Below are 22,998 nucleotides of genomic sequence, written 5' to 3'. Positions count from 1 at the left end.
AAAACCCAGCAAAAAAAACCTTAATAAAAATAACCAGGTAATGTTGCTGTCATCCCACCCAGGCCAGAGCTGCTGGAATGTTCCCAGGCTCCTGAAAATTCCCTGGCAAAGGGTTTTCCCTACTCCAGCTCCAGATGTGGCAGCTTTGCCTCAGAGTTCCAGCCAGGCTGAGGGAGCTGCAGGGAGCCCAAGCCAGGGAAGTGCCTGTCACTGTCCCAGGGATTTCTGCCAGAACTGAATTCCTGGTGGGATTGGGGCAGAGTGAACCCAAATGGGTCACAAATGGAAACAGAAATAGAGAACGAAGTGGCAGCACAGTGCTCATCTGAGTGGATGTGCCAGGAGTAGGAATTCCACACAGGACTTCACTCCTACAGCAATTTTCCCATCTACACCGAATGTTCCTGATGCTCCCTCACTGCTGTGACCTGGGAATGCCACCCGGGCTCCTCACAAAGACCTTGGGACACAGGAGAGCCCCAGCACAGCAGGAACAGGCAGAGACATCTCAGTGCTTCCAACCCAAACCATTCCCTGATCCTGTGACTCGGGAAGGGTTGAGTCCATTTTCCATTGGCAGAGGTGAGCCTGGAGGTGCTGCAAGGGTGGACTCTGCTCCTGAGGAGCAGTGACACTGCTCCCACAATTAATATTTCCTTGGGAAGCAAAAGAAGGCCCCGCTCCAGTGCTTTAATTAGTGAGGTTAGAATCTCCCAGCTGGAACAACAGCATGGATGAAATTGAGGGGAAAATGCAAACATCAGGATCCTGACAGGGCTTTGGTGGTTTGATTAAGGAAGAGTTGCTCACAGCTCACCCAAGGATTGAAGGAATGTGACATGGAAGACTTAAAGGGGGTTGGGGTTGGGTTTGGAAGGGGAGGAAGGTGTGGTTTATCCCTCAGTACCGAGCTAATGTGCTCCTGGTTCCGTCGGACTCGCTCCATCTCCGGCGTCACCGGTGTCGCAGTGCCAGCCCCTAAACCCTCCTTGTACAACACCTGTGAGGGACAACAGCATTGCCACAAAAACCCCCACTCAGCACAGGCCAAACCCACCAAATCCCACCGTTTATGGGATTATGTTTAGTGTTAGGATCACTTGGGATTCATGGCACACTTGTTCCAGAGGCAAAGATTAAGGAAGAGGCTGTGGTGGATTATTCTGTCAATAGGTGACTGCAGAGAGGAGATAAAGGCCCAGGGTAAAACAGACATGGGGAGAAACACCACAGCTCCAAAGGGATGTTCTGCTGCCCAGCTTAGTTCAGGAAATGCCAGTATTATTATCAGGCAGGTTTGTTCTTAGAAGAAAAGCACATCAAGGTGTAAAACCCCCAAAAGCACAAACAGTGGAAGATCAATGAGTTAAAATCCTGCCAGGGCAAAGCCAGGACTAAACCCCTGAGGAAGAACAAGGTTAGGATGTTATGAGCACAGGATTATAACAACACAGATGTTGTTATAACTCCTCCAAGGTGTAAATACCGAGCTAATCTGCTCCTGGTTGCGTTTGACTCGCTCCATTTCTGGGGTCACAGGCGTGGGGGTGCCTGTGCCCAGCTCCTCCTTGTACAACACCTGTGGGACACAAGCACCAGCGGGGTGAGACCACCTTTGGAGACACCTCTGACCTGTTTACTGGGATTACAAACTGGGATTACACAGAAATAAGGGCACAATTCACATTACTCAGTGTCTTTATCAGCACAGCCACCAGCTCAGAGTAATTTGCCTTCAATGTGCCTTCATTTAAAGGACACAAATATTCCCCTGACCCAACCTGGAGAGGGGCATTTTATTTTTTATCTTAGTTTAGGAAATATAACAGAATTACTTTTCAGGCAGTCAGCATTTCTTTATGGGATTAATAAACAGTTTAACCTTTTCTGCAATTGTTCAACACACAAAGACTTCATTGTGGGCTTTATTCATTTTCATTTCTGTTTGTTTGCACCACTGCTTTACTTTGGGTTAAATGTCTAGGAAACAAAACCAACTGAGTATCAGCCCTCATGTTATGAGGTTTAATTCAACCTGTAATGATTTGATTTTTAAAAAATTGTATTTTTCATGCAAGCAGATGCTTATGGAATAACCCCAACCATGTGGGAACAGAACACCTGACAAGTGCACTCACAGCTCTTCTTGCAAATAGTAAAATCCTTGTACCAAAACAAACCAACAAAAACAATTTCACTGCTTGATGTCATTGAAACAAATACAAAAATAAAGCAATCACAGCAAGGGAAAAGAACCTATGGAAAAGGCCAGAAAAAATGAGGAATCATTTGGAAAAACAACTCAGTTGTGCAAAAGTGAGCTGTGAAACACAAGTAAAATCTACACTTGACTGGATAGGGGAAGGTTTTGTTTTCCCTTATAACTGTCACACAAAAAGGCTCCAATTGTTGTGGGTTTTTTCCACAAAGTTCTGTCTCCCTGATCCTTTCTTTCCCAGACAAACTTTAACACATAACCTGGGTAATTCTAGTTTCTAGCTCTGTGTCTAGAAACGGCCACAGAAGGAACACAGGCAGTGACCGATGTGGGATAATTCCTGTAAAATCCAGGTATTTCAATTTCCTGCTGCTGGCCACAGGGATTTGGGAGAGCTGGTGCCTTCCCAACAATAAAAGGCTGGAGCAGGGCTGTGGATGGGGCAGGAGCAGGGACATTACCGAGCTGATGTGCTTCTGGGTCTCCTTGACGCGCTTCACCTCCGGCAGGTCGGGAATGGGAGTTCCTTTCCCAATGCTCTCCTTGTACTTCACCTGCAAGGGCACAGGAATTAGGGAAAGGAAAGGATTGACAGGAAAGCATTCCATGGTGCATAAAGAGCTTTATCCTGATCTCGTGCAGAGGGGAAGTTTAAAGGATCTCATGGAATTCAACACCTTCCCCTCACCTTCCCAAGGAATCTGTGACAAGGCAACTTCAGCTGTTGAGTCACTGGGAATGGCACTGAAAGGGGTTTATAAAACCAGGTAAACTCCTTAGAACCTGATACTATTTGGCCTTTCTACCAACCAAAGGAGAATTTGGGATCTGTGAGAATCCCTCATATTTAACAAGGGTGAGAATCATCTCACAGCATTTCAGCAGTGACCAAAGCATTTCTGCTTTGGGTAACAACAAAAAAAGCCTTTCGCAAGAACATTTTTAACATACTGAACACATTCTGCATGAACAAACTGGCTGCAGAGTTAGTGCCTGACACTAAATGACAACAGCATTCAAAAAAAGCATGGAGGAGGTTTAGGAGCTTCAAAATAAAATTACTAAGTATAATTATTCCAATTTTAGAGTACTGTGACCTTTTAGATAACACCAAAGTTTGCCAGGACAAAACAAACTAGAAAACCATCACCAGAAAATTCAGTCTGAGCAGAGTAAAACACTTTTTCCTGGGAGATGGTCCCACCCTGGAACAGGTGGTGGAATCTTCATCATGTGGAATACTCAAAACTCAACTCATCCTAAAGCTGAGCCCCAGGGTTGAAATAGATATTTCAACACATCCCTCTCAACATAAATGGGTTTTTATCCTGTCCAAACTGTATCTGGGATGAGCTCAAAATGACAACAAGAGCTTCCATGGTTTAGAAATGGGTTGTAAGTAAGAAATGGGATGTTAATCATTAGAGAGGTTGCTGTTAAAGTAACGAGGATGGGCAAAAACTTTCAGGAAGTCACCCTTAACTGGGTGGGTTATTGCCAAACCACTGTTAGCAAGATGTAAAGAAAAGAAAAAAATATTAAAAAAAAGTATTATTTCAAGTTGAATTAGCAGTGGTAGAGTGAGTATCAAAAACCAATTCTTGTGTACCGAGCTGATATTATCCTGGGTTCGTTTAACCCTCTGCATCTCTGGGGTCTTTTCAATTGTAGTTCCAGTTCCAATATCTTCTTTATACAAAATCTTAACGTTTAGAATGAAGACAACAAGGTTAAGCATCCAAAACACAACATTCTTGCTCCCAGACACTGAATTTGGACACAACAGAGCAGCTGAGAGCCAGAGGATCCACTCTGGTCACTGCCTCTCTGAAGGTGTCCAAAGTGAGCACCATTTGTGGGAAAAAAAAAGCTGATTTTTTTATATTTAATGCATTTTAAGTAGAAAATTATTTCTACAATAAGTCAAATTATCAAATATATTTCAGTGGGATATTCCTGGGATAGTGGAAGGAGTCCCTGCCCATGGCAGGATGGAAGAAGACGAGCTTTAGGTCCCTTCCAACCATTCCATGATTCCATAATCAAAACACTTAGGGGCTAATTTTAGGATTGAAGGTTATTATTTGCTCTAATTTGATTTATACAAAGATTTTCCACTTTGTACTTTGCTAATGGTGCTGGAGGCAAAATGCCACAGGAGACCTGAGGCACTTTGTGGCAACAGGAACTGGGCAATGACTCAGGCACACAGAGCACGAGGAGGGACAGGGAGGGACTGGCATGGGAACAGCACAAAGGGACAATAATGATATTAATTTAATGACAGGAGGGATTAACTCTATCACAGCTGTGCCTGTGAAAGAAGCCAATCACCCCACAAAAACAGCAGGGAAAAGCACCTTGTAAAGCCCAACTAAATGTACTGTTATCTGTAGGAGAAGCACCAAAAAATTGTAATTTTATTAAAGATATTAAACTCTGTTTTTTGGGCTGAGAAGTGAAGACAGAGGTGACCATACCGAGCTGAAATTCTTCTGGTTCTCCTTCACCCTCAGAATTTCTGGGGTGTCCTGTACCACTGTGACCTTTCCTTTACTGTTCTGTAGGTCTGACTGATATTGAAGCTGTGAAAAGGGAAAATGTCAGATGTTAACTTTGTGCTGTACAAATTCACTCAGTTTCCTTTGAAGATAAGAAATATATCTATTTTTTTTTAAATTTCTGTACTTACCATGCTGAAGTTCTTCTGATTCTCTCGGACCCGCTGCATTTCTGGTGTGTCAGCCACAGGCACATAGTAGGGCATGTCCTTCTCTGCATCTTCCTTGTATTTTTTCTGATGGAAAAGCCCAAATGGATTAAAAATAGAAAACACAAAACCAGCAATAAACAAACTGGAGTTATTGCTTGTTGAACAGCGCCCATCTTTGTGGAGATGTGAGTTCTCTGTCTGATACAAACTGAGATTACGCCTGTGTGCAAGGTTTATTTTAGACAGCAGGTTATTTAGGAGTAGGAAATTAAGAAGAATCTGCTTAAAAAAGAATTAGCTTTGCAAAGCAAGAGAAATTATTGTGTCACTTGGTACAGTAGTAAAATTAATTTGATTATTGCCATAGAATTCCAGAGCTCTGGAGAGGTTTGTTCCCTGGTGCCTCCTGAACGTTGTGAGAGGTGGTTATTTGGGTGCTCAATTAGTATTTCCTGGATTCCCACAGGAGCAGGATTAATTGCTTCACTCAAGATACCTGGCTGGAAAGGTTCTTGACCTGCTGGGCATGAATAATCTCTGGAGTATCAACAACACTGGTGTAGTTGGCTTTCTCCATTTCTGCCAATTGTTTGTATTTGATCTGTCGGGCAAAGCTCACGTTTAGGTGCCTCGATCATCTCTGCACAACAACTTGCACTGGGTTGAACCAGAAAAATCTCCATTTTCCTTTAAAAAGAGCTCAGGGAGTCGGGGGGTGCCACAGACCTGGCTGGCAATGTCGGTGGCGTTCTTGGCCCTCACAAAATCCGGCGTCTCCAGGGCCAGCTCGCTCAGGCCCTTCCCGCGGATCTCCAGCTCCAAGGCTTTCTTGTACTCCTTCTGCAGGGGAACACAGCAATGGATCACAGCAAAGGGGTGCAACAGCTTCAGCAGCTCCAGATTCACAGCCACAAACCAGGAATTGTGCCAGTCCCAAAGCAGGAACAGCGCCAGTCCCAAAGCAGGGATAGTACCAACTCTAAACTAGGAATAGTGCCAGTCCCAAACCAGGAACAGTACAAATCCCAAACCAAGAATAGTGCCAATCCCAAAGCAGGACCAGTGCCAATCCCAAAGCAGGGATACCTCTAATATCAACTCATAATTATGCACACAGATTATATAATTCCAGATTATTTCAATGTGTGCTTCATGATTTAAATCTTGGTTTAGACCCTTGACTAATTAACTAATGAGTCCGCTGAGTGACTGTTGATCCCAGCTCCTGCTTTCCATCTGAATTCCTGACAGTGACTGTAAACACAGGAAAGAGCTCACTTCAAAGTCCACTTTGGTCCTTAGCCCCTCATCCGTGTTCTTTTCTTCCCTCTACTCAAGAATTTCTAGGGAATGATGAAGTTCACACCAGTGGAAGGGCAGGGATGGATGGAATACTGGGAAGGAATTCCTGTCTGGGAGGGTGGGGAGGCCCTGGCACAGGGTGCCCAGAGCAGCTGGGGCTGCCCCTGGATCCCTGGCAGTGTCCCAGGCCAGGTGGGACAGGGCATGGAGCAGCCTGGGACAGTGGGAGGTGTCCCTGCCCATGGCAGTTGGAGGCTGTTCCATCCACTCAGGCACTTCCCAAGCAGCTCTTCCATACCTCGTTCAGGATCTGAGTTGCATTCTTGGCTCTCAGCATGTCTGGAGTCTCCTCTAAGGCTGTCAGTCCCTTCCCTTTGACTCCTTCCTCCAGATCCTTCCTGTACTCTTTCTGCAGGAGAAGGAGAAAGAAAAACACTGCAAAGCAAGACCAGAGAGAGTTTTACACTCTACCAACTTTGTTGCAAAAAAATTAATGAAAAAAAAATTGCAAAATCTCCAAAAGAAAAAAAAAAAAAAAGAAAGACATTTGGAAAACAATTTGGAAAACAAGAAAGAATATTGTAGAGGGTTATAGAAGAACTACTCCAACAGAAGACAGGGATTATTGTGGAAGAGAAATTGGCAAGGCACACACATATGGACCAGTTAGGCTGAGGGAAGTCAGAGAGGGGCAGGAAATGGGAATACAGTTAAAGGACAAGGAAGAAATGTCCATGGCAAATTAGCTCACAGCACAAAATCCAAGTAAACATGCTCAGTGTGCATGGGGAGGAGAGTGGGGAAGAAGAACTGGTGCTGGGAATGCTGCAGGTGCTGAAGGAGGCAGAGGAAAGAAGCCCAGAGGAGCTGGTACCTCGCTCGCTATTTTGGTGGCATATTTGACATGTAAGAGGGATGGTGTGACCTCCAGGCCAGTGAGGTTCCTGCCCTTCATGGACTCTTCAAAGTCCTTCTTATATTCTTTCTAAACAGAGCAAGAAGAAGAAGAAAAAAAAGTAAACCAGCAAATATTTATTACAATATTTTCATTATGTGCAAAGTTGGAAGGGTATCAATGCCACTGGGTACAGCTGAGGCTAAATGGGCACCTAAACCCTGTTCCCACTAAAACTTGTGAAGCAGCTCAGTGCTTTCCATGGAAACAGGACCTGATCCTGCCTCTGGTTTTTATTTTTCTACTCATTTGTCTATGTAGAGAAAACATTCAAAAGGTACCACAAGGACCAACGGCCTTACACAGCTGCTTTGCAGCCTCCATCTGGGCCAGAGCAGGATTAAACTTCAAATAAACACAAAAAAACTGCTCATGAAAAGAGAATGACAGGTTGGGGAGAACCTGTGACAGCAGAGACATGCAGGGAATAAAAGAGTTTCCGAAAAATGGAGTTTTGAGGTGAAAAAAAAGAAGCAGGGCACTTTGTCTGTCCTGTGATATCACACAAACACTGTCACGTTGTAGAAGTTTAAGTGAAATGAGTTTTGTACCACATTTCTTATTCAAGGACTTGTTTAAGCTTCATTCACTGAGAGCTGATAAAAATTACAGATAATATCTGACTCATTTCTTGACAGGAAGGGGTCATGAATGTTCAATGTAGCATTTAACAACCATCATAAAGGAATCTGATCTATTTTTTCAGTCTATCAGCATACACAAGGTGCAAGTAGAATTGCCTGTTAAATCCCTATTACAGTTTAGGTATAAAAAAGACATTTTCAAGCTTTTCAGCTTATCAGTACTGATGTTACCTCGCTCTGCATGAGCTGAGACTCCTTTGCAGTCAGGTATGTGGGAGTTTCAAAGTCCAACATGGGTTTTCCTTTTTCCTTCTCATACTTTTCTCTGTATTTCACCTGAGAAGAAAAGATAAAAAGTCACGCTCCTAAATAATCAAAGACCTAATTAATTGAGCAGCATGTGCCTACTATCAACAGTTCTGTGGTAAAAGCTAATGTCTAATAGAGTTTGCCTTCCTGAAATTTGTATTATTGACCAGAAAATGTAAAATTTGGTGTCCAGGAAGTAAAATGTCCATGAAGATGAAGAGATTCCTGCTTCAAGTTCTATTATCCAGATTTTCAGAGTGCTGAATGAGGTAATGCTGTGGCTGTGGCCAAGTCAGAGCCTGATTCCAAACTGGAGCAACAAGGACTGACTTAAAAATTAATTACAACCTCATTAACAACAACCTGATTAACAACCATTTCCTTACAGTCCTTTGCTATGTGACCTTTTTGCCTTTCCATACCTTGAACATCCCTGGAAATGTCTAAGGCCAGGTTGGAGCAACCTGGGGTAGTGGGAGGTGTCCCTGCCCATGGCAGGGGTGGGACTGGATAATCCTTAGTGTCCCCAAACCATTCTGGAATTCCATGCCAACTACCAGAACAACCAGCCATAATTTCTAGCTGTGTTCTAGCCATAATTTCTCTCTTGCTTTACAGCCAGTAAACACTTGGAACAGAGAGGATCAGAGTCTAAATCACACTATGAATTTCTCTGGAGGGATTCACTGTTTTGTTCCAGAGGGAAAAACTCCAGGCATGTTTCAAAGCAGCAGGAGGTGCTGTTTTGGATAAAGCCTTTTTGGATGCAGGAAAGGACAGCAGAGCTCTTTTTTGGATCATTGGAATGGATGAAGCAGTTGGAAATACACTGTCAGCAACAACCTTAATTCCTTCACTTCCCATTTTCTGTGACTTCCAGGTCCTTTTTTCTCTAGACAAAAATCCCCCTGAGAAATGTATCATCCTGTGCAAAAAGATCCTTGTGCAGCAGAGGTGAGCAACAGGGATTGACTCTGGAATGAAGGAATCACACTGAGATCTTATCTGTGTATTTTATGTGTTCTGAACTTGGACATGTGCAGGTGTTTCTCCCTGGATCCTTACCCAGGTGTGCAGCGTTGGTGGGGCAGAGAAGCACAGGGACTGTCACAGCCTGGAGGATTTACTGGGAGGATTTTGATGGAATTTGGTGCTCAGTGAGTTGGGATAATGACAAACACACATCCAACTTACGTGGCTCTGGAGTTCTGAGGCCTCCCTGAAGTGAACCTGTTCAAGATTATCTGGCACCACATGGTAGTGACCCTTACTCTTCTCATATTGCTTCTTGTACTGGTACTGAAGGGAAGGTGTCAAAAATTATCTCAATCAAAAAAAAAATCCCTCAGCAAATTTACTTCTTAGGTCCAATCAAAGCAACATTTCAACGGAACATCAAAGAGAAATTAGAAATGCAAGAAGTAAAACAAAAACCAAGAAGTTTAGAACTGATAATGGGGGTTAAAGATGTGGAGGAATAGTTATCTTTTTTATGGTCATTTGGATTGCAAGAAAGGTTTTGTAAAAACCAGGATTAAAAGAAGAAAAAAAAAGAGAAGAGAGAAAACACAGTGGGTAATGAAAAGGCTGTACCAGGCAATAAAGGGTTTTGCCTTTTCTCATTATCAATTACTTTGTTAGGCACAATTATGTGGATTTACAATAGGGGAGTGTTAAGCACAAAATAAAAAAAAACAGATAAAAATAAAACATTTAAATACAGTAATCAGTAAAGAAAAAAGGAAAAAATAAAAAGAAGTATTTGTTAGTGTAGTGCAATCAGTTAAAATGGGATCAAGAATCAATCCGGTAAAAATGATCAGTGTTTAAAATATTAGCAGTTGTACAGGTGATGAAGATTTCCCTCCCCAGAGCACAAACATGGGGACACCGCTGGTTAAGGAGGAGTCATTAGGAAATGAAGGAAGAGGTCACTACCAGGTGATGCCCATGAAGGGAGCAGCTGTTACAGGAGGAGGAGTTAGCAGAGAATTCCCAAGGGAATTCCCACCCGTGGGAGCTGTGGGATCACTCTGAGCTTACAGCGCTGGCGAGCTGGCTCGTGCTCAGCACGTGGTTCATGAGCAGCGACTCCTTCATGTCCGTGACGGGCTTGTGCAGCTTCTTCAGGTCTGCCTTGTACTTCACCTGGGGACACAGGGAGCAAACCCCATCAGGAGAGGGCCCTGCTGGTCCAGCCTGGGCTGGGAGAGCTTCCAACAACACAAAGGAGGGATTTGGGAAGGCGGGTTGGAATTTCCCCCCAGGAAAAGCAACCGCGAACGTACCTCGCTGGCCATGTTGTGGGCATCCTTCAGGGTCTTGTAGATTTTGGCCTCCTTCAAATCATACTTTGGCTTTTTACCCATCTCTTTGGCAAAGTTCTCCTTGTATTTCACCTAAACAGAGAACAGCCAGGTGTCACAGCTGCTGTGCAGGACTCACCTGTTTGGCTGCAGCACCCCCTGTTCCACTGGGGCTGGTTAGGAGAAGAACAAAAGTGCAGGAACTCGAAGGTGTCCACTGGAATAAAGACTATTTAAAATAGACCTGACACAGAAAGAGAATCGACATCTGTTTGATATTTACAAGATGCCACTTGTGATTTTTCTTCCAGTTACATCTCCTCACTGTAAAAATAAAAGAGCCAGGAGAATCGTGTGGCCAAAATTGTGACCCTTGGAGGTGAAGAATTCTTCACTTGATGGGAACAGTCCATTGATTTAAGATGTTTCACAAAGAGATAAAAACAGTGACAGGTATAATAAGAGTAAAATACAAGAAAATTATATCTTATATAATTATAATATTATAGATAACATTAATATATAATATATTATATAAAATATAATATAAGAGCATATGAAAGAGTGTCTAAAAGAATTTTTTACATACTTCTTGGAGAAATAAGAGCTTTAAAAACCTCAAGACTTCAGAGCACTAAAGATTTCAGTACATTGTTATGCACACAGTGTGTTCTGACTGGATTAGGGATAAAGGAGGACAGTAATGATCACAAACAGAACAGTGACACAATTAATTACTAATGATAAATAATTAATTCGATTCTGCAAGAGGTTTAGTAACACTTCCAAACCACATCAGCTTCAGCCAGGTAAAACATAGCAGTGTGAGCCATCAGAATCCAGCAGATCCAGGCTGGAGGCACGGAAATGTTGAAAGGAATGAGATCCATGAAAAATTAAAAGCAAGCAAGCCAGACAGACAAAATCCAACTAAAAAACTCAACTGGATAAACAAAGTGGACGTGATGCTTTACAAAGTTTATGAGAAGAGATGTCCAAGAGAAAAAACCAACAGTTAAAGATGATGCTGACCATTCTTTGCTCCCTCAGTGCCCCTCCAGCAGTTCATTTCCTCTCAGAACCAAAATCATCTCAGCAAAGAATGTTTAAAAGACTCAAGAGTGGTAAAAGAATGGAAAACCAGGATCTCATCACTAAAGGGGAATAAACAGAATTTCTTCTTTTTCCTGTAGATCAGTTTAAGAATCCTTGGTTCCCCTGAGGAGATCCTTGGTTTTCCTGCAGACACCGTGGTGGACATTCAAACATTCAAACATGGCAGCAGACACAGCCAGACATGGAAAAACCAAAATCCTCCTTTTTTTCACTTGGAAATACATGTGTAAAACTGAAATGGCACAGACCTGTCTGCTGCCACTTCCAAATGGGCAATCCAGGCTCTGGTTTTCTGTTTTCCAAAGGTTTTGATGTGGGAAGAAGTCTAAGAACCAAGGAGCCCTCAAACCAGCCCAGGCTGCACTTCTCAGTGGGACTGATTCAGTCATAGTCTGCTCTTCCATTATGAAATTCCAGCCAATAAAATAGTTTCATTAAAGTTTAAATGAAGTTTTAATAGAATAGTTAGAAGAGTTAAAATGATGTTCTGGTGACTGTTTACTGAAAATTACCAGCACCATTGCTCAGGCTGGTCATACACATTTATTTATACATATATTTCCAGGGGTTTTTTGCATTTTTAGACAATAAATGCTCAAATTTGACGGGTTTTTGGGTGAAAAAGGTGAGTTTTCACATTAGGTGAGCGCACTAGAAACTTCCATTAAAAAACTTGGAAGCTCCAAAACCATTATGAAGGACAGAACAACATTTCAAGCTTCACATGGTGCTACAGAATTGCAAGATAATTATGCAAGCAAGAGACAGATGCACAACGATGGCATTAATGTCACTTAATAAAAATTCTCTTACATGACTACTAAGCATATTTGCTTTCTTAAAGGTTCTCATCCAGGGCGTGTCATAGGAAGCAGCTCCATGGCCTCTCATGTGGTGTTTGAGGTACTCTGCCTACAACCAGCAGCAAGAAAGCAAGGTCAGAAAGTCAAAAATCCAGAATTCAAACAGGAAGGGGAGACAAAGAACCAAGAGGGATTGAGGTCCTGCCACAAGATCCTTTTAACGACAAAGTAGAAAGAAAGTGGCTGAAAGAAACCGAGTGTCCGTTCAAAGGATGGAAAATAAGAGTCAGGTAAAGGCTGGTTCTGGTAAAGCCAGTACCCAAAAGGGCTAAAAAAGAGCAGGACAAACACTTCAGCATTTAAAAGATCTTGTCACAACATCATTTTAAGATGATTTTATACCTCCATTAATGACACTGGAAAAGTTTAACAAAGAAATACCTTGTACAGGTATTTAATTTTTATTTTAGCGCCTTCCTTTCCTTTCCCTTTTCCCCTACTCTGGCAATAATTTCAGTTATAACAGCAACATTATAAGTTAATTTTATTTCTCATTTCTCTCATTGCTTTGAAGTTTCACCAACTTTTCATTTTGCCCTTACCTGGCTGGTCAGTTTGGACACCTCCTTGGCCAGCTCAATGTCTGGACGTCCCAGCATGGTCACACCCACACCTGCTGCTCCACGCTTCTTATACTCAATCTAATAAAAGAAATAAATCCTTTGGCAGTGATGAAATCCTCTTTTAATTATTCTACTGGATTTTGTAGTGAAATTAATGCTAAAGGATTATCCAGAGGACTTGAAAACACTCACATTGCTGATTAACTTGGCAGCCTGAGTTGCTTTCTTAATATCTGGTCGATCTGCTATGGGTGTGTAGTGGAGCTTGGACTTGGCATCCTTCTTGTATTCAATCTAACCCATGGAAAAAGACAGAGGAAAGAAAATTAATGAGGTTTATTCATGGGGAATACACAGTAAAGGACACAGCAACGTTGCTGAGAAAGTGCATGGGTTTATTTGGGAAATAATTCACAAGGAATGGATCTGGAAATCTGGTTTTGCAAGTTGTCTACAAGTGAAGAAATAAATGTGGGAAATTCTGTCTGTGTCTGAAGGGATGAAAAAAATTATTAGATGTGATTTGCACCACATTACTTGAAATCCTACCATGGGATTGAAGCACAAATCCTTTATTTTAGTGCATTTTTATATTTGTAAATACTTGTACCTTCATCTTTCAAAATTACACCTGAACATGGAGGCTGGGAGGAAATTCAGAAATCCATAAAGTTGGGTTTTTCCAGCTGAATTTGCTTACATAACCTACGAAATTATTGGAAAAAGAAGGAGAACTTACTGTACTCTGGTTTTTAGCTACTTCCATGGCATGTTTCACCTCAGGAGGCTCCAGCATGACAGAATAATTGGATTTGCCTTTTTCCTTCACAAACTTCTTTTTGTAGTTTGTCTGTCAAGAGCAGAAAGGGCCACGTGTGAGTTTTTAATGTCACATGAAGGAAAATGCTACAGAAACTTGCAAAAAGCTCCCTGAGACTGCTGTAGCTGCATAAAGAGGAAACACCTCATTCCCAAAAGTGGCTGCAGTTTTTGGAGCTCAGGTTGCCAAAGCTTAGCTTATCTTTGGAGATAATGAGCTGGGTCTGAACTCACCTCGCTGACGTTCTTGGTCACCTCCTTCACGTGGACGGTGTCCCGCGTCTCGGGCAGGGTTGTGAAAGAGCCATGGGGCAGCTGCTTCTTGCTCTGCGCTTTGTACTTGTTCTGCAAGCACAGGGGAAAACCAGGTAAAACCCAGCAGTTCAAGGATGGAAGGAAATGAAATGAATAAATAATTGCTGATGTTTTACCTCAGACACCAGAGAGCTGACATTCTTAGCCAGCAGGATCTGAGGGGTGTCTGGAACAACGTGGTAGGTCCCTCGGGCTTTGTTGTGCTTCTCTTTGTATTTTATCTAGCAGGAAGGAAAGATCTCAGTTTAAATAATGAGCATTTTGTCTTCTGACAGGTCAAAAAATAATTACTACAGTTGTGTTTGGTTTTTAGTGCAAAATTTTGTAGAAAATCCCATATTTTGACATTTTACAGCCTAGTCCATATATTCCTATGGCTCTCACTCAGAATATTTTTAATATACTCAATATTAACATATTGTTAGTAATTATTAAAGATATTTTGTGTTATTATTAACAATCTTTTGGGTAGTTATCAAATATATTTTGTGCTATTCCCAATTTATACCTGCAGTGCTTTTGGCGGTTTTCTCCAGACATTTCCATTTCAATACCAGGAATGCAGAGATGCACCTGGGTGTAAGGTCTAGGGGTGTTCAGGCAATGTTAACTTTGAATATTAATTTAATCCATGAACTAGGCCTGTGGCATTTACAAGACCAAACTAATTGAAATTTATTCAGTCAATTTGTTAATTAAATAAATCAATTCAAATGAAGTGAGACTGAACATCTGTTCAAAGCTTCATGGTTCATACAATTGTATTTCCAATGCAACAGTTAAGTAGTGAGTAAAGTGGTAGCAGAGAACTTGGAGGGGAAAGGTGAGTTGAGTACTTACATCACTGGCCAGGATGGCATTATTTAGGGCCAACACTGTGTTTTTATCATCTGTGACAGAAAGTTTGCACCCCTTGAGGAACTCCCGGTCCAGTTTGTATTCGTACTGCAGGAAGAAAAAATAAGAGATAAAGTAAGAGAGTCTCAGATCTTCTCCAATTTTTTAAAAATTCTGAACAGGGGAGATGAGAAAAGGGAATATTCAGGGCATTCTGATTTTCTTACATCACTCTGCTGCAGAGAGGACTTGGCTGCTTGGACAAAGTCAGGCCTGTCAGCGATCAGGTGCCAGTGGGCCTTGGCTGCCTCGTATTTCTTCTTATAATCCAGCTGTTTACAGGGAAAACCAAACAGACAGAGTTGTCATTGGAAGTTGGGTACCTTGCACACAACATACAGAGGCCAATTCTCTTCTGGTCTGTGAGAAGAGGCAAGAAAATGCATCTACACCAGATTAGGGCTTTCCTCTGGGTCAGGCACACTGCAGCTTTTCCACTGCTGGGTGCAGAAAGGAAAATGAAGGCAGAGAAAGGAATATGAAGGACTGAAATGATGTCCTGACTTTGGAGAAGGGGAGAACTTTCAAATCCTTCCTACTGAAATGGGTCACCAATAACAAAAAACACAGGACAGCTTCCCATAAAGCTCTTGCTTTGTCTCCGTGAGCATCATTCCAGGGAATTCCTGGGACAGCTGTGTCTCTGCCAGGAAAGCAGAGGACAACAGGAAGAACAGGCTGTGTGACATACAAGGACCTCAAGGACAACTTGCCCGAGTGAACACTTTAGTATGAAATGAATTAAAATACACTTTATCCTAGCAGCAGATAGGATTAGAAACAATGCCCAAAAAATTCAGTGGAACTGGAAATAATTCCTTGTGGCTTCCACTGCCAGTTCCCAACACCCTCCAGAATAAAATTAAAACATGAGCAAGACAGAACTCACGTTGCTGTTCAGTTTGTAGGCGTGTCTGGGAGTTTTAATGTGAACTGAATCTGCCACGACGTTGCAGTGAGATTTACTCTTCTCATACATTTCCTTGTATTTCAGCTAAAGAAAGGCAAAGATGTAAAAAAGTTTACAAAGATCATATCAGCATCAACAAAAAAAGCATCAAAATGTGAAAAACTTAATTAAAATTGCTCCTGTCTGGATAAAATCTTAACAGGAGAAAATGACTGGAGAAGCATTCAGGGCTCTGGGCTGGTGACGAGGTGGGGATTGGGCACAGGTTGGATTTGATGGTCTTGGAGGGCTTTCCCAACCTCAATGATTCTGGGATTCCATGAAAAATAAATTCCATTGATGCAACTTGATATCAAGCACCTGCCTGAAGGAGGGTCCTCTCCAGTAGCACTTCTCTTTAAGCAGAAAATGTGGCAGTTCTAACTCACCACGAGGCACAGACTGAGGTGTAACAGGATCTATTCATGGGCAGTAATTCTGCCTGTTTCTAGATTTTTGCAGCTAAAAGAAATCTTTGAAAGAAATGTATTTTCTGATAGTTACACTAACTAAAAACTCCTTCAGAGAATCTCAGCATTCAGTTTGGAACTTAGAAAATGTCCTTCAATTCACATCTCTTTCTCTCAATGATCCACTTTAGCATCTGGATAAAATGGTTATTTTTAATTACTGGATTTACTAATTAGGTAGAAATTTATGGAGCATCTGAATGACATTCAGGCTACTTATTCTGCCAGTACCACACTGAGTTTCAGAAGTGCTAGTACCCTCATTTTATTTGTGGATACCTAAGGAACAACAATACAATGGACAGAGAGAAAGGGTGGGAGAAGGAATTAGGACCAGGACTCCTAAATCCCATATTATTCTATCCACTCCCTCTTCCTTTCTCTCTCATTTTTACTCTTCTATTGCCCCACAGTTAAAACATATTTCTTTTAGATCAGAATATTTACCTTACCTATTCACAATATCTATACAAGAAATTAATAAACACAGCAATGCATGAAATATTTTATTCAATCCTCAAAAAACAAAAAAAAAAAAAAAAAAGAAAACCCAGAAAAAAACTTCTCCAAATTAATGATTTAGATATCAGTTCCAGCTCATGGCTTTTATTTCCAGTGAGGGGTGGTTTGCCCCAGTAAAAAAAAGTTCCAAGAGCTCTAGGAGAAAATTATATGAAAAACTTCCTGAAAAACTGGGGGTTTTGAAAAAGCACTGAATGCAGATATCATTTTACAGGCCAATATGGTCTAAGTAGGTGATGATTTTCACTGACAGTGTTACATAGGAGTTAAAAACATCGGCTATCAAGTCAAAAAGTTAATTTTGTGTGGTTTTGATGCCACAGCCACAGAGGATTTACTCACATCACTGATCCTGTCCTTGACCTTGCGCACGTGCAGCAGCATCGGCGTGTCCTGGATGGTGGTGTAGCCCTTGGGCTTGGCTTTGTTGTATTCCAACTTGTAAATAATCTGAAGGGACAAATTTGGGGTTGGATTATTTCTTGGAATCCTTGGTGTCAGCTGGAAATTCCCTGGGGGTGATTATCCCACGCCAAAGGATCCACACTTACGTCACTGATCTGTTTGTTGACCTTTGAGGTCCGTAAATATTCTGGAGTATCCAGAACTGTGGTGTATTTGTCTTTCTTCTTCTCATAGTCCTTCTTGTACTGAATCTGGAGATGGAGGAAGGCTCCAAGTTAATCACACAGAGCAGGACAAAATCTCTTCCAGAAGTGGGATTATACCCACGGATAAAATTGCAAAACCCTCCCACAAAGCCAAAGAAAGCCGAACATGCACCGTGAGCTGAATTGCAAACTCCTTCCTTGCCTAAGAGGCTGCCTGTTTATTTGTCTGATTAATTTTATGGTTATTTCAAGCCAAAATCTCCATGACTGAGCCAAAAAATCAATCTTGGCAGAGCAGTGACTTTTAAACTTCATAATGGACAGTATCTCATTCTTAAATATTCATCATATTCAGTTGAAACTTGGACTTGGTGACCTTGAAGGTCTTTTCCAACCTTAATGATTCTGTGATCAGAATGAAATGTTCATCATCTTGCACAGCAGAAGATAAAAGCAATACCAAATATATCACAATGCCAGGATATTTTAAAGGCTTTGGCAGCAGGATTTGTGCTCGGTAATGATTTTCTTAAAGATCACCTTGCCCTGCTTGGGTTTCTAAACCTGTTTTCACAGAGTTCAGTGAGAACAGGCTGTTCACCAAGAACGGGAATTCATTGTAGACAGCCTGAAGGCAGCTGGAAAAGGTTAAAACACATTTTTTAAAAACAAATTTTCATGCTCTACCCTTTATCAGAAAATAAAACCACGCATTTGAAACGGGACTGTGACAGACAAAAAATGAAACATGATAAACAAATAATCGATGATAACACGAAGTGAACTCGGGGGGACATGCAGGTCAGACATTTCATTTTTTTTGAATTCAAACATACTCAAAGTTACCTGCAAGGAGTTTTTAATGAAAGAATAGAAATCCACAGAAAAATGAAAGAGAAATGTCTGAAAGACCTTCAGTAATTTATTACTGAAGAGTGTCACTACTGGCACAGGCAATAACAAAGAATTACAATTCCCTCGCACAGAATTGTTTCCTACTGTTGCATTTCCAGTCTATCATTTATATGCCAGTTCCTGATGAGGAATCATTTTTCCCACTGCAAGCAGCTGTGATTTCAGAGCAGAAATAACTGTTCGGTGTCTGATACCATTCTGGGCAGAGTGGGAGATAAATGTTGGAATCTCCTTGTCAAATCCATCATGTTCTTTCTGAATTAAGGAACTGAGGTTATGGAAAGGTGGCCAGGCCAAGAAGTGGTGTCAGAATGAGGATTGGGTTAGGGAAATACCAGGAAGAGCTAACATCCAGTATCTGAAATGTATGGAAAATTGCTGTTCTATACAAATATGTGCAATACATACCAATTTTTTTATAACGCAAGGAGAAAATGGGGACAAGCTCAGCTTGAGCTGAGCGACGTCCACGTGACAGCAAGTATTGTTTCAGATATTCTGTTTTATTTTATCACAGCCAGCATTAAGCACAGTGAGGAAGCTCTGGGGTCTGAACTCCATGGAAATCTAGGGAGCAGTAAATATGACAAGTCCAAGCAGCTAAAGTGGGTATCTAAGGTGTCCTAGAGCAGCAGCTCTGCAGATTACCTGGCTCCACAGGTATGTGTTGTAGAGTGCTGTCAGCATATCTGGCCTCAGAATTTCATTGCATCCGTGCTGCAGGAGCATCTTGGCAAAGGATTTATAGCTTTTCTGTCCATGCAAATGGCAACCAAGGACAAGAGAGACTCATGAACAACATGAACAACGACACAGCTCTAGATCCCAGGCACTTGGAGAGTGGAGAGATTTAGGCAAGCTGCTGTATGTATTCATCCACATGTGCATACAATTTACATCTGAATAATTAGCACTGTTGTCAAGAGTCAATACTAAAAAAATTGCCTACACTCACATTAGGGAGATTAATAATTTTTTGGGGGAGATGAAGGTAAATTAGAGATTAAGGCAAATATGTCCCTGTTGCTTCATCTAGAAATGATTTGAAAAGAGAGGTTTTAAAAAATAAATGCTTGATTCTGCATTTTTTAAAACCTCTCCAGTGGCTTCAAGAGGGACTGGATTCCTGATGTCCATTGATGCACAATCATGGGAGTACATACAGGACAGATGCACAGAGCAGCTCACACAAAAAGTGACTCCTTTTTGGGTGGCAGGATGGAGACTGTGTGAGCGAGTGAAGAACCATCACAGTATCACAGGGCTGTGATACTGCTGGGTGTGAACATGGCACACAGAGATTTTAGAGAGAGCTTCTGGGCTGCTCCAGGTGCTCCCACAGTACCTGACTGCTCAGAGTGCTGCCCCACTTGGCCAGCAGATTCCTGGGATCATCCACAATAACGCTGTACCTATCTTTGAGCTTCTCATAGGCAGCTTTATATAATTTCTGCTCAGAATAGCATAATACAGTGTAACAAGAGAGAGTTAAGATACAGAGAGATCACTGTTATCACCTCTTTACAGGCTGGGGTTGAAATTCACGTCCAAAAGAGAAAAAAATACATTAAGGATGGGAAGGGAAGGGAAGGGAAGGGAAGGGAAGGGAAGGGAAGGGAAGGGAAGGGAAGGGAAGGGAAGGGAAGGGAAGGGAAGGGAAGGGAAGGGAAGGGAAGGGAAGGGAAGGGAAGGGAAGGGAAGGGAAGGGAAGGGAAGGGAAGGGAAGGGAAGGGAAGGGAAGGGAAGGGAAGGGAAGGGAAGGGAAATTTCCAAATAGTAAATGCATTTCTAAATTGCCTCTGGAAGGCCTACAATTTAAGGATGTCTATATTCCATCCCTTCAATAAGCAATTTTACGGCTGACTTTCTTCATGAAAAGTAACTGCAGAAGCAACTCTGTATTGTAGATTCCTGAGTTGAGTCCAAAGAGAACACAATGAGATGTTACTAAAAACATCACTTAAATAACAAAAGATACTTAGGCAAGTTCAGTTTAATGTATGGAGCCCCCACTGGTAAACTCTTACCCATTTATGTTTGTGATATTAAATTTTTCCTTATTCGCTCTATGAACAATAAAAAGACTGAACAATTTTAATGAAAACTCTGGTATTTGTTGTGAAACAGTTTTCCCTACCTAGAACAGGTAATACAGTAATAAACTTACTGACAGGAAATGATACAACATAATGGCTGGTGAAATAGAAAGAAATATCAAGATATAAATCTAAATATCTGCTTCTTTGATGAAAAGCATCAGATTTTGATGTGCTTTTCCAACTCTAAGCTGACAGGAGTCACCCTGAACATGGTGTTTACCATGGAATTTGTCCTGGGGGTGTAGAACAGCAATCCTACAGTGGTGATTTGATTTTTAAACCCAGAGGTGTTCATTAACCCCCTTCACTATTAGGTTGTGTAAATTGTTTCTTTAGCACTACAGGAGAAAAACAAGAAAAAGTTGAGTAGTAGAGTGGAAAAATTCCTGAAAAATCACTGAAATTAAACAAGCTGTGGTAACTTCAAAAAGACAAAACTGTCTTCCTAATACCAATAAAGGTTTTGTCAATGTTTTAGGAAAGCAATTGGAATTCTCTCTATGCCTTTTTCAGATGGAAACCAACACAGTGTTACCACACCATCAGCATTATTTAAGTCAGCAAAGGAAAAGCTCCTTTGCCATGAAAAATTAATGAACAAGGGTGGGGATTTCACTTTCTAGGCTCTGCAAACCTTTTGTGTGCTAATACTCAGAAAAACAACAACCTTGTCTTTCATGACTTCAGGCTGATCTTAAGGCATCTTCAAGCCTGAATATAAAGAAGGACAACCTTCAACTCTGTATTTACTCACAGACTAACTACTTAAGCCTGAGATGAGAGAAATCTTTACTTACCCCATCCATCAGCTGAGTTGCATATTTAAAATGCTCATTGATTGGAGAGTCAGCCACGTACTTGAACTGGGACTTGGTCTTCTCAAAATTCTCCTTGTACTTACACTGGAGCAAAAGAAAATCAAACACACAAAACCCAGCCCATGTTAATCCGAAGAAGGATTAAGGCAATGAAAATGTGATTTTAGAGGTAACCTGTGGCAAAATCAAGGGGGAATTATTACATTTGTGAGTTCAACTTTTCTAACAGCAACAAATTGTTGTAAATGTACAGCAAATGTCAAAAGCCATTCAGCAACAATTCAGAGGGTTTCACTCACCCCACTATAGAGCACTTTATTCTTCTCTGCCAGGACAAAACTTGGAGTATCCCACACGTAACAGCCAGTGCCTTTGAGCCATGCCAGGTCTTCCTTGTATTTGATCTTTAGAAAAGAAGTAAAAAGACTCAGTTTTAAGCAGATAATCGGTGTTGAAATGAACCTCAACACAAGGTGTGGCAAACAGAGTTGCATCCATGATAAAATAAATTAGTTTCTCATATTTTTTTGATGGACTCAGTTTATTCACACACCTAATCTAACATTAGCTATTGGAGTTCCTGTGACATTACAAATAATCTTGTACAGTTAAGGGGTCATTGTGTATGACCAGAAATGTACAATTAAAGGTCATTACAGGGTTAAACAAACCTAAGCAAATACAACTGAAATTAATTAAGATGATTTGCTAATTTGACAAGGGGATGTGCTGCAATTTTAGCCATCAGATTCTCTCTGTCAGTTCCCAGATCTGCCAGGGCAGAGTGTAAATCACTGAAAAATGTCACCTCCTTTCCCTTTGTTGAGAAAGAAGGCTTGGGTTTCATTTTGGAAACCACTGGTAACTTTGAGCCTGTGCCATGCAGGAGCTGTTTGAACTCACATCACTGATGGCATCCGTGACCAGGCGGTGATGGGCGTGCTCTGGGCGGTCTGGGATGGATCTCCAGATTCCCAGCTGGCTCATGTAATTTTCCTTATATTTGATCTATAGAGAAAATGGAAGAATTAAGTAAAACAATTGAAGAGAACACTCCAATTCCCCTCTCTTTCTGAAACATCAGAACTAAAGGAGTGGAAAAGAGATTAATTTGTAACATCAACAGCAATCAATATTCCAGAGAAGGAAAGAAATCAACACTAATAATGCTGATATTTCTCTAATTATTTGTCATATTTAAATGGAACAGAAGGATAAATGGCCTATTTTAGGTTATTAAGTGGCAAACACTAATTAGGAATGAAGATGTTGTACATACACTGCTGATGTCATCAGTGACCTTCCTGTGATAGACAATGTCCAGAGCATCCTTCACTGTGTGGTACTTGCCCTTGGTGTTCTCAAAGGTTTCTTTGTAGCGCAGCTGGGAAGAAAAAAACACACAAAAGAAGGGATTAACGTGCCAGGAATTGTTTCAGTTAAATTCCTCACTTCTCAGGAATGATATCCAGGGATGTGTTGCTGCCTGACATCCCAAAGTAAGCCCTGAGGAATTTTAAGAGGCTGCAATTGCCTATAATCAGCTGTAATTTCACTGAGATTTATGGTGAAAAATAGAGAAAATTTCACCCAATTCATTTTCAGATTGAAGAAAAAACATCCCTGCATCACAGGACTGCTCTCTAGAATGGCA

At 41.4% G+C, this 22,998-nt stretch overlaps 1 protein-coding gene across 1 annotated transcript in view; it reads right to left on the bottom strand.

The window, feature by feature from the left end:
- The window catches only part of NEB (nebulin), a 104,837-nt gene that overhangs the window by 11,982 nt on the left and 69,857 nt on the right, over nucleotides 1–22,998 (bottom strand). Inside the window, 30 exon segments of the mRNA XM_039554683.1 lie at nucleotides 908–1,000; nucleotides 1,487–1,579; nucleotides 2,680–2,772; nucleotides 3,828–3,920; nucleotides 4,699–4,803; nucleotides 4,911–5,015; nucleotides 5,428–5,532; nucleotides 5,658–5,771; nucleotides 6,532–6,642; nucleotides 7,108–7,218; nucleotides 8,004–8,108; nucleotides 9,276–9,380; nucleotides 10,125–10,229; nucleotides 10,370–10,480; nucleotides 12,909–13,007; nucleotides 13,122–13,223; nucleotides 13,669–13,779; nucleotides 13,983–14,093; nucleotides 14,180–14,284; nucleotides 14,904–15,008; nucleotides 15,128–15,232; nucleotides 15,850–15,954; nucleotides 17,244–17,351; nucleotides 17,453–17,557; nucleotides 19,076–19,180; nucleotides 19,773–19,877; nucleotides 21,324–21,428; nucleotides 21,644–21,748; nucleotides 22,248–22,352; nucleotides 22,624–22,728. Coding sequence (XP_039410617.1) covers nucleotides 908–1,000; nucleotides 1,487–1,579; nucleotides 2,680–2,772; nucleotides 3,828–3,920; nucleotides 4,699–4,803; nucleotides 4,911–5,015; nucleotides 5,428–5,532; nucleotides 5,658–5,771; nucleotides 6,532–6,642; nucleotides 7,108–7,218; nucleotides 8,004–8,108; nucleotides 9,276–9,380; nucleotides 10,125–10,229; nucleotides 10,370–10,480; nucleotides 12,909–13,007; nucleotides 13,122–13,223; nucleotides 13,669–13,779; nucleotides 13,983–14,093; nucleotides 14,180–14,284; nucleotides 14,904–15,008; nucleotides 15,128–15,232; nucleotides 15,850–15,954; nucleotides 17,244–17,351; nucleotides 17,453–17,557; nucleotides 19,076–19,180; nucleotides 19,773–19,877; nucleotides 21,324–21,428; nucleotides 21,644–21,748; nucleotides 22,248–22,352; nucleotides 22,624–22,728 — 3,135 coding nt within the window.

The sequence above is a fragment of the Corvus cornix genome, chromosome 7 (assembly GCF_000738735.6).
Source record: "Corvus cornix cornix isolate S_Up_H32 chromosome 7, ASM73873v5, whole genome shotgun sequence".
NCBI classification, from domain to species: Eukaryota; Metazoa; Chordata; class Aves; order Passeriformes; family Corvidae; genus Corvus; species Corvus cornix.
This window is presented reverse-complemented; position numbering and strand designations above follow the sequence as displayed.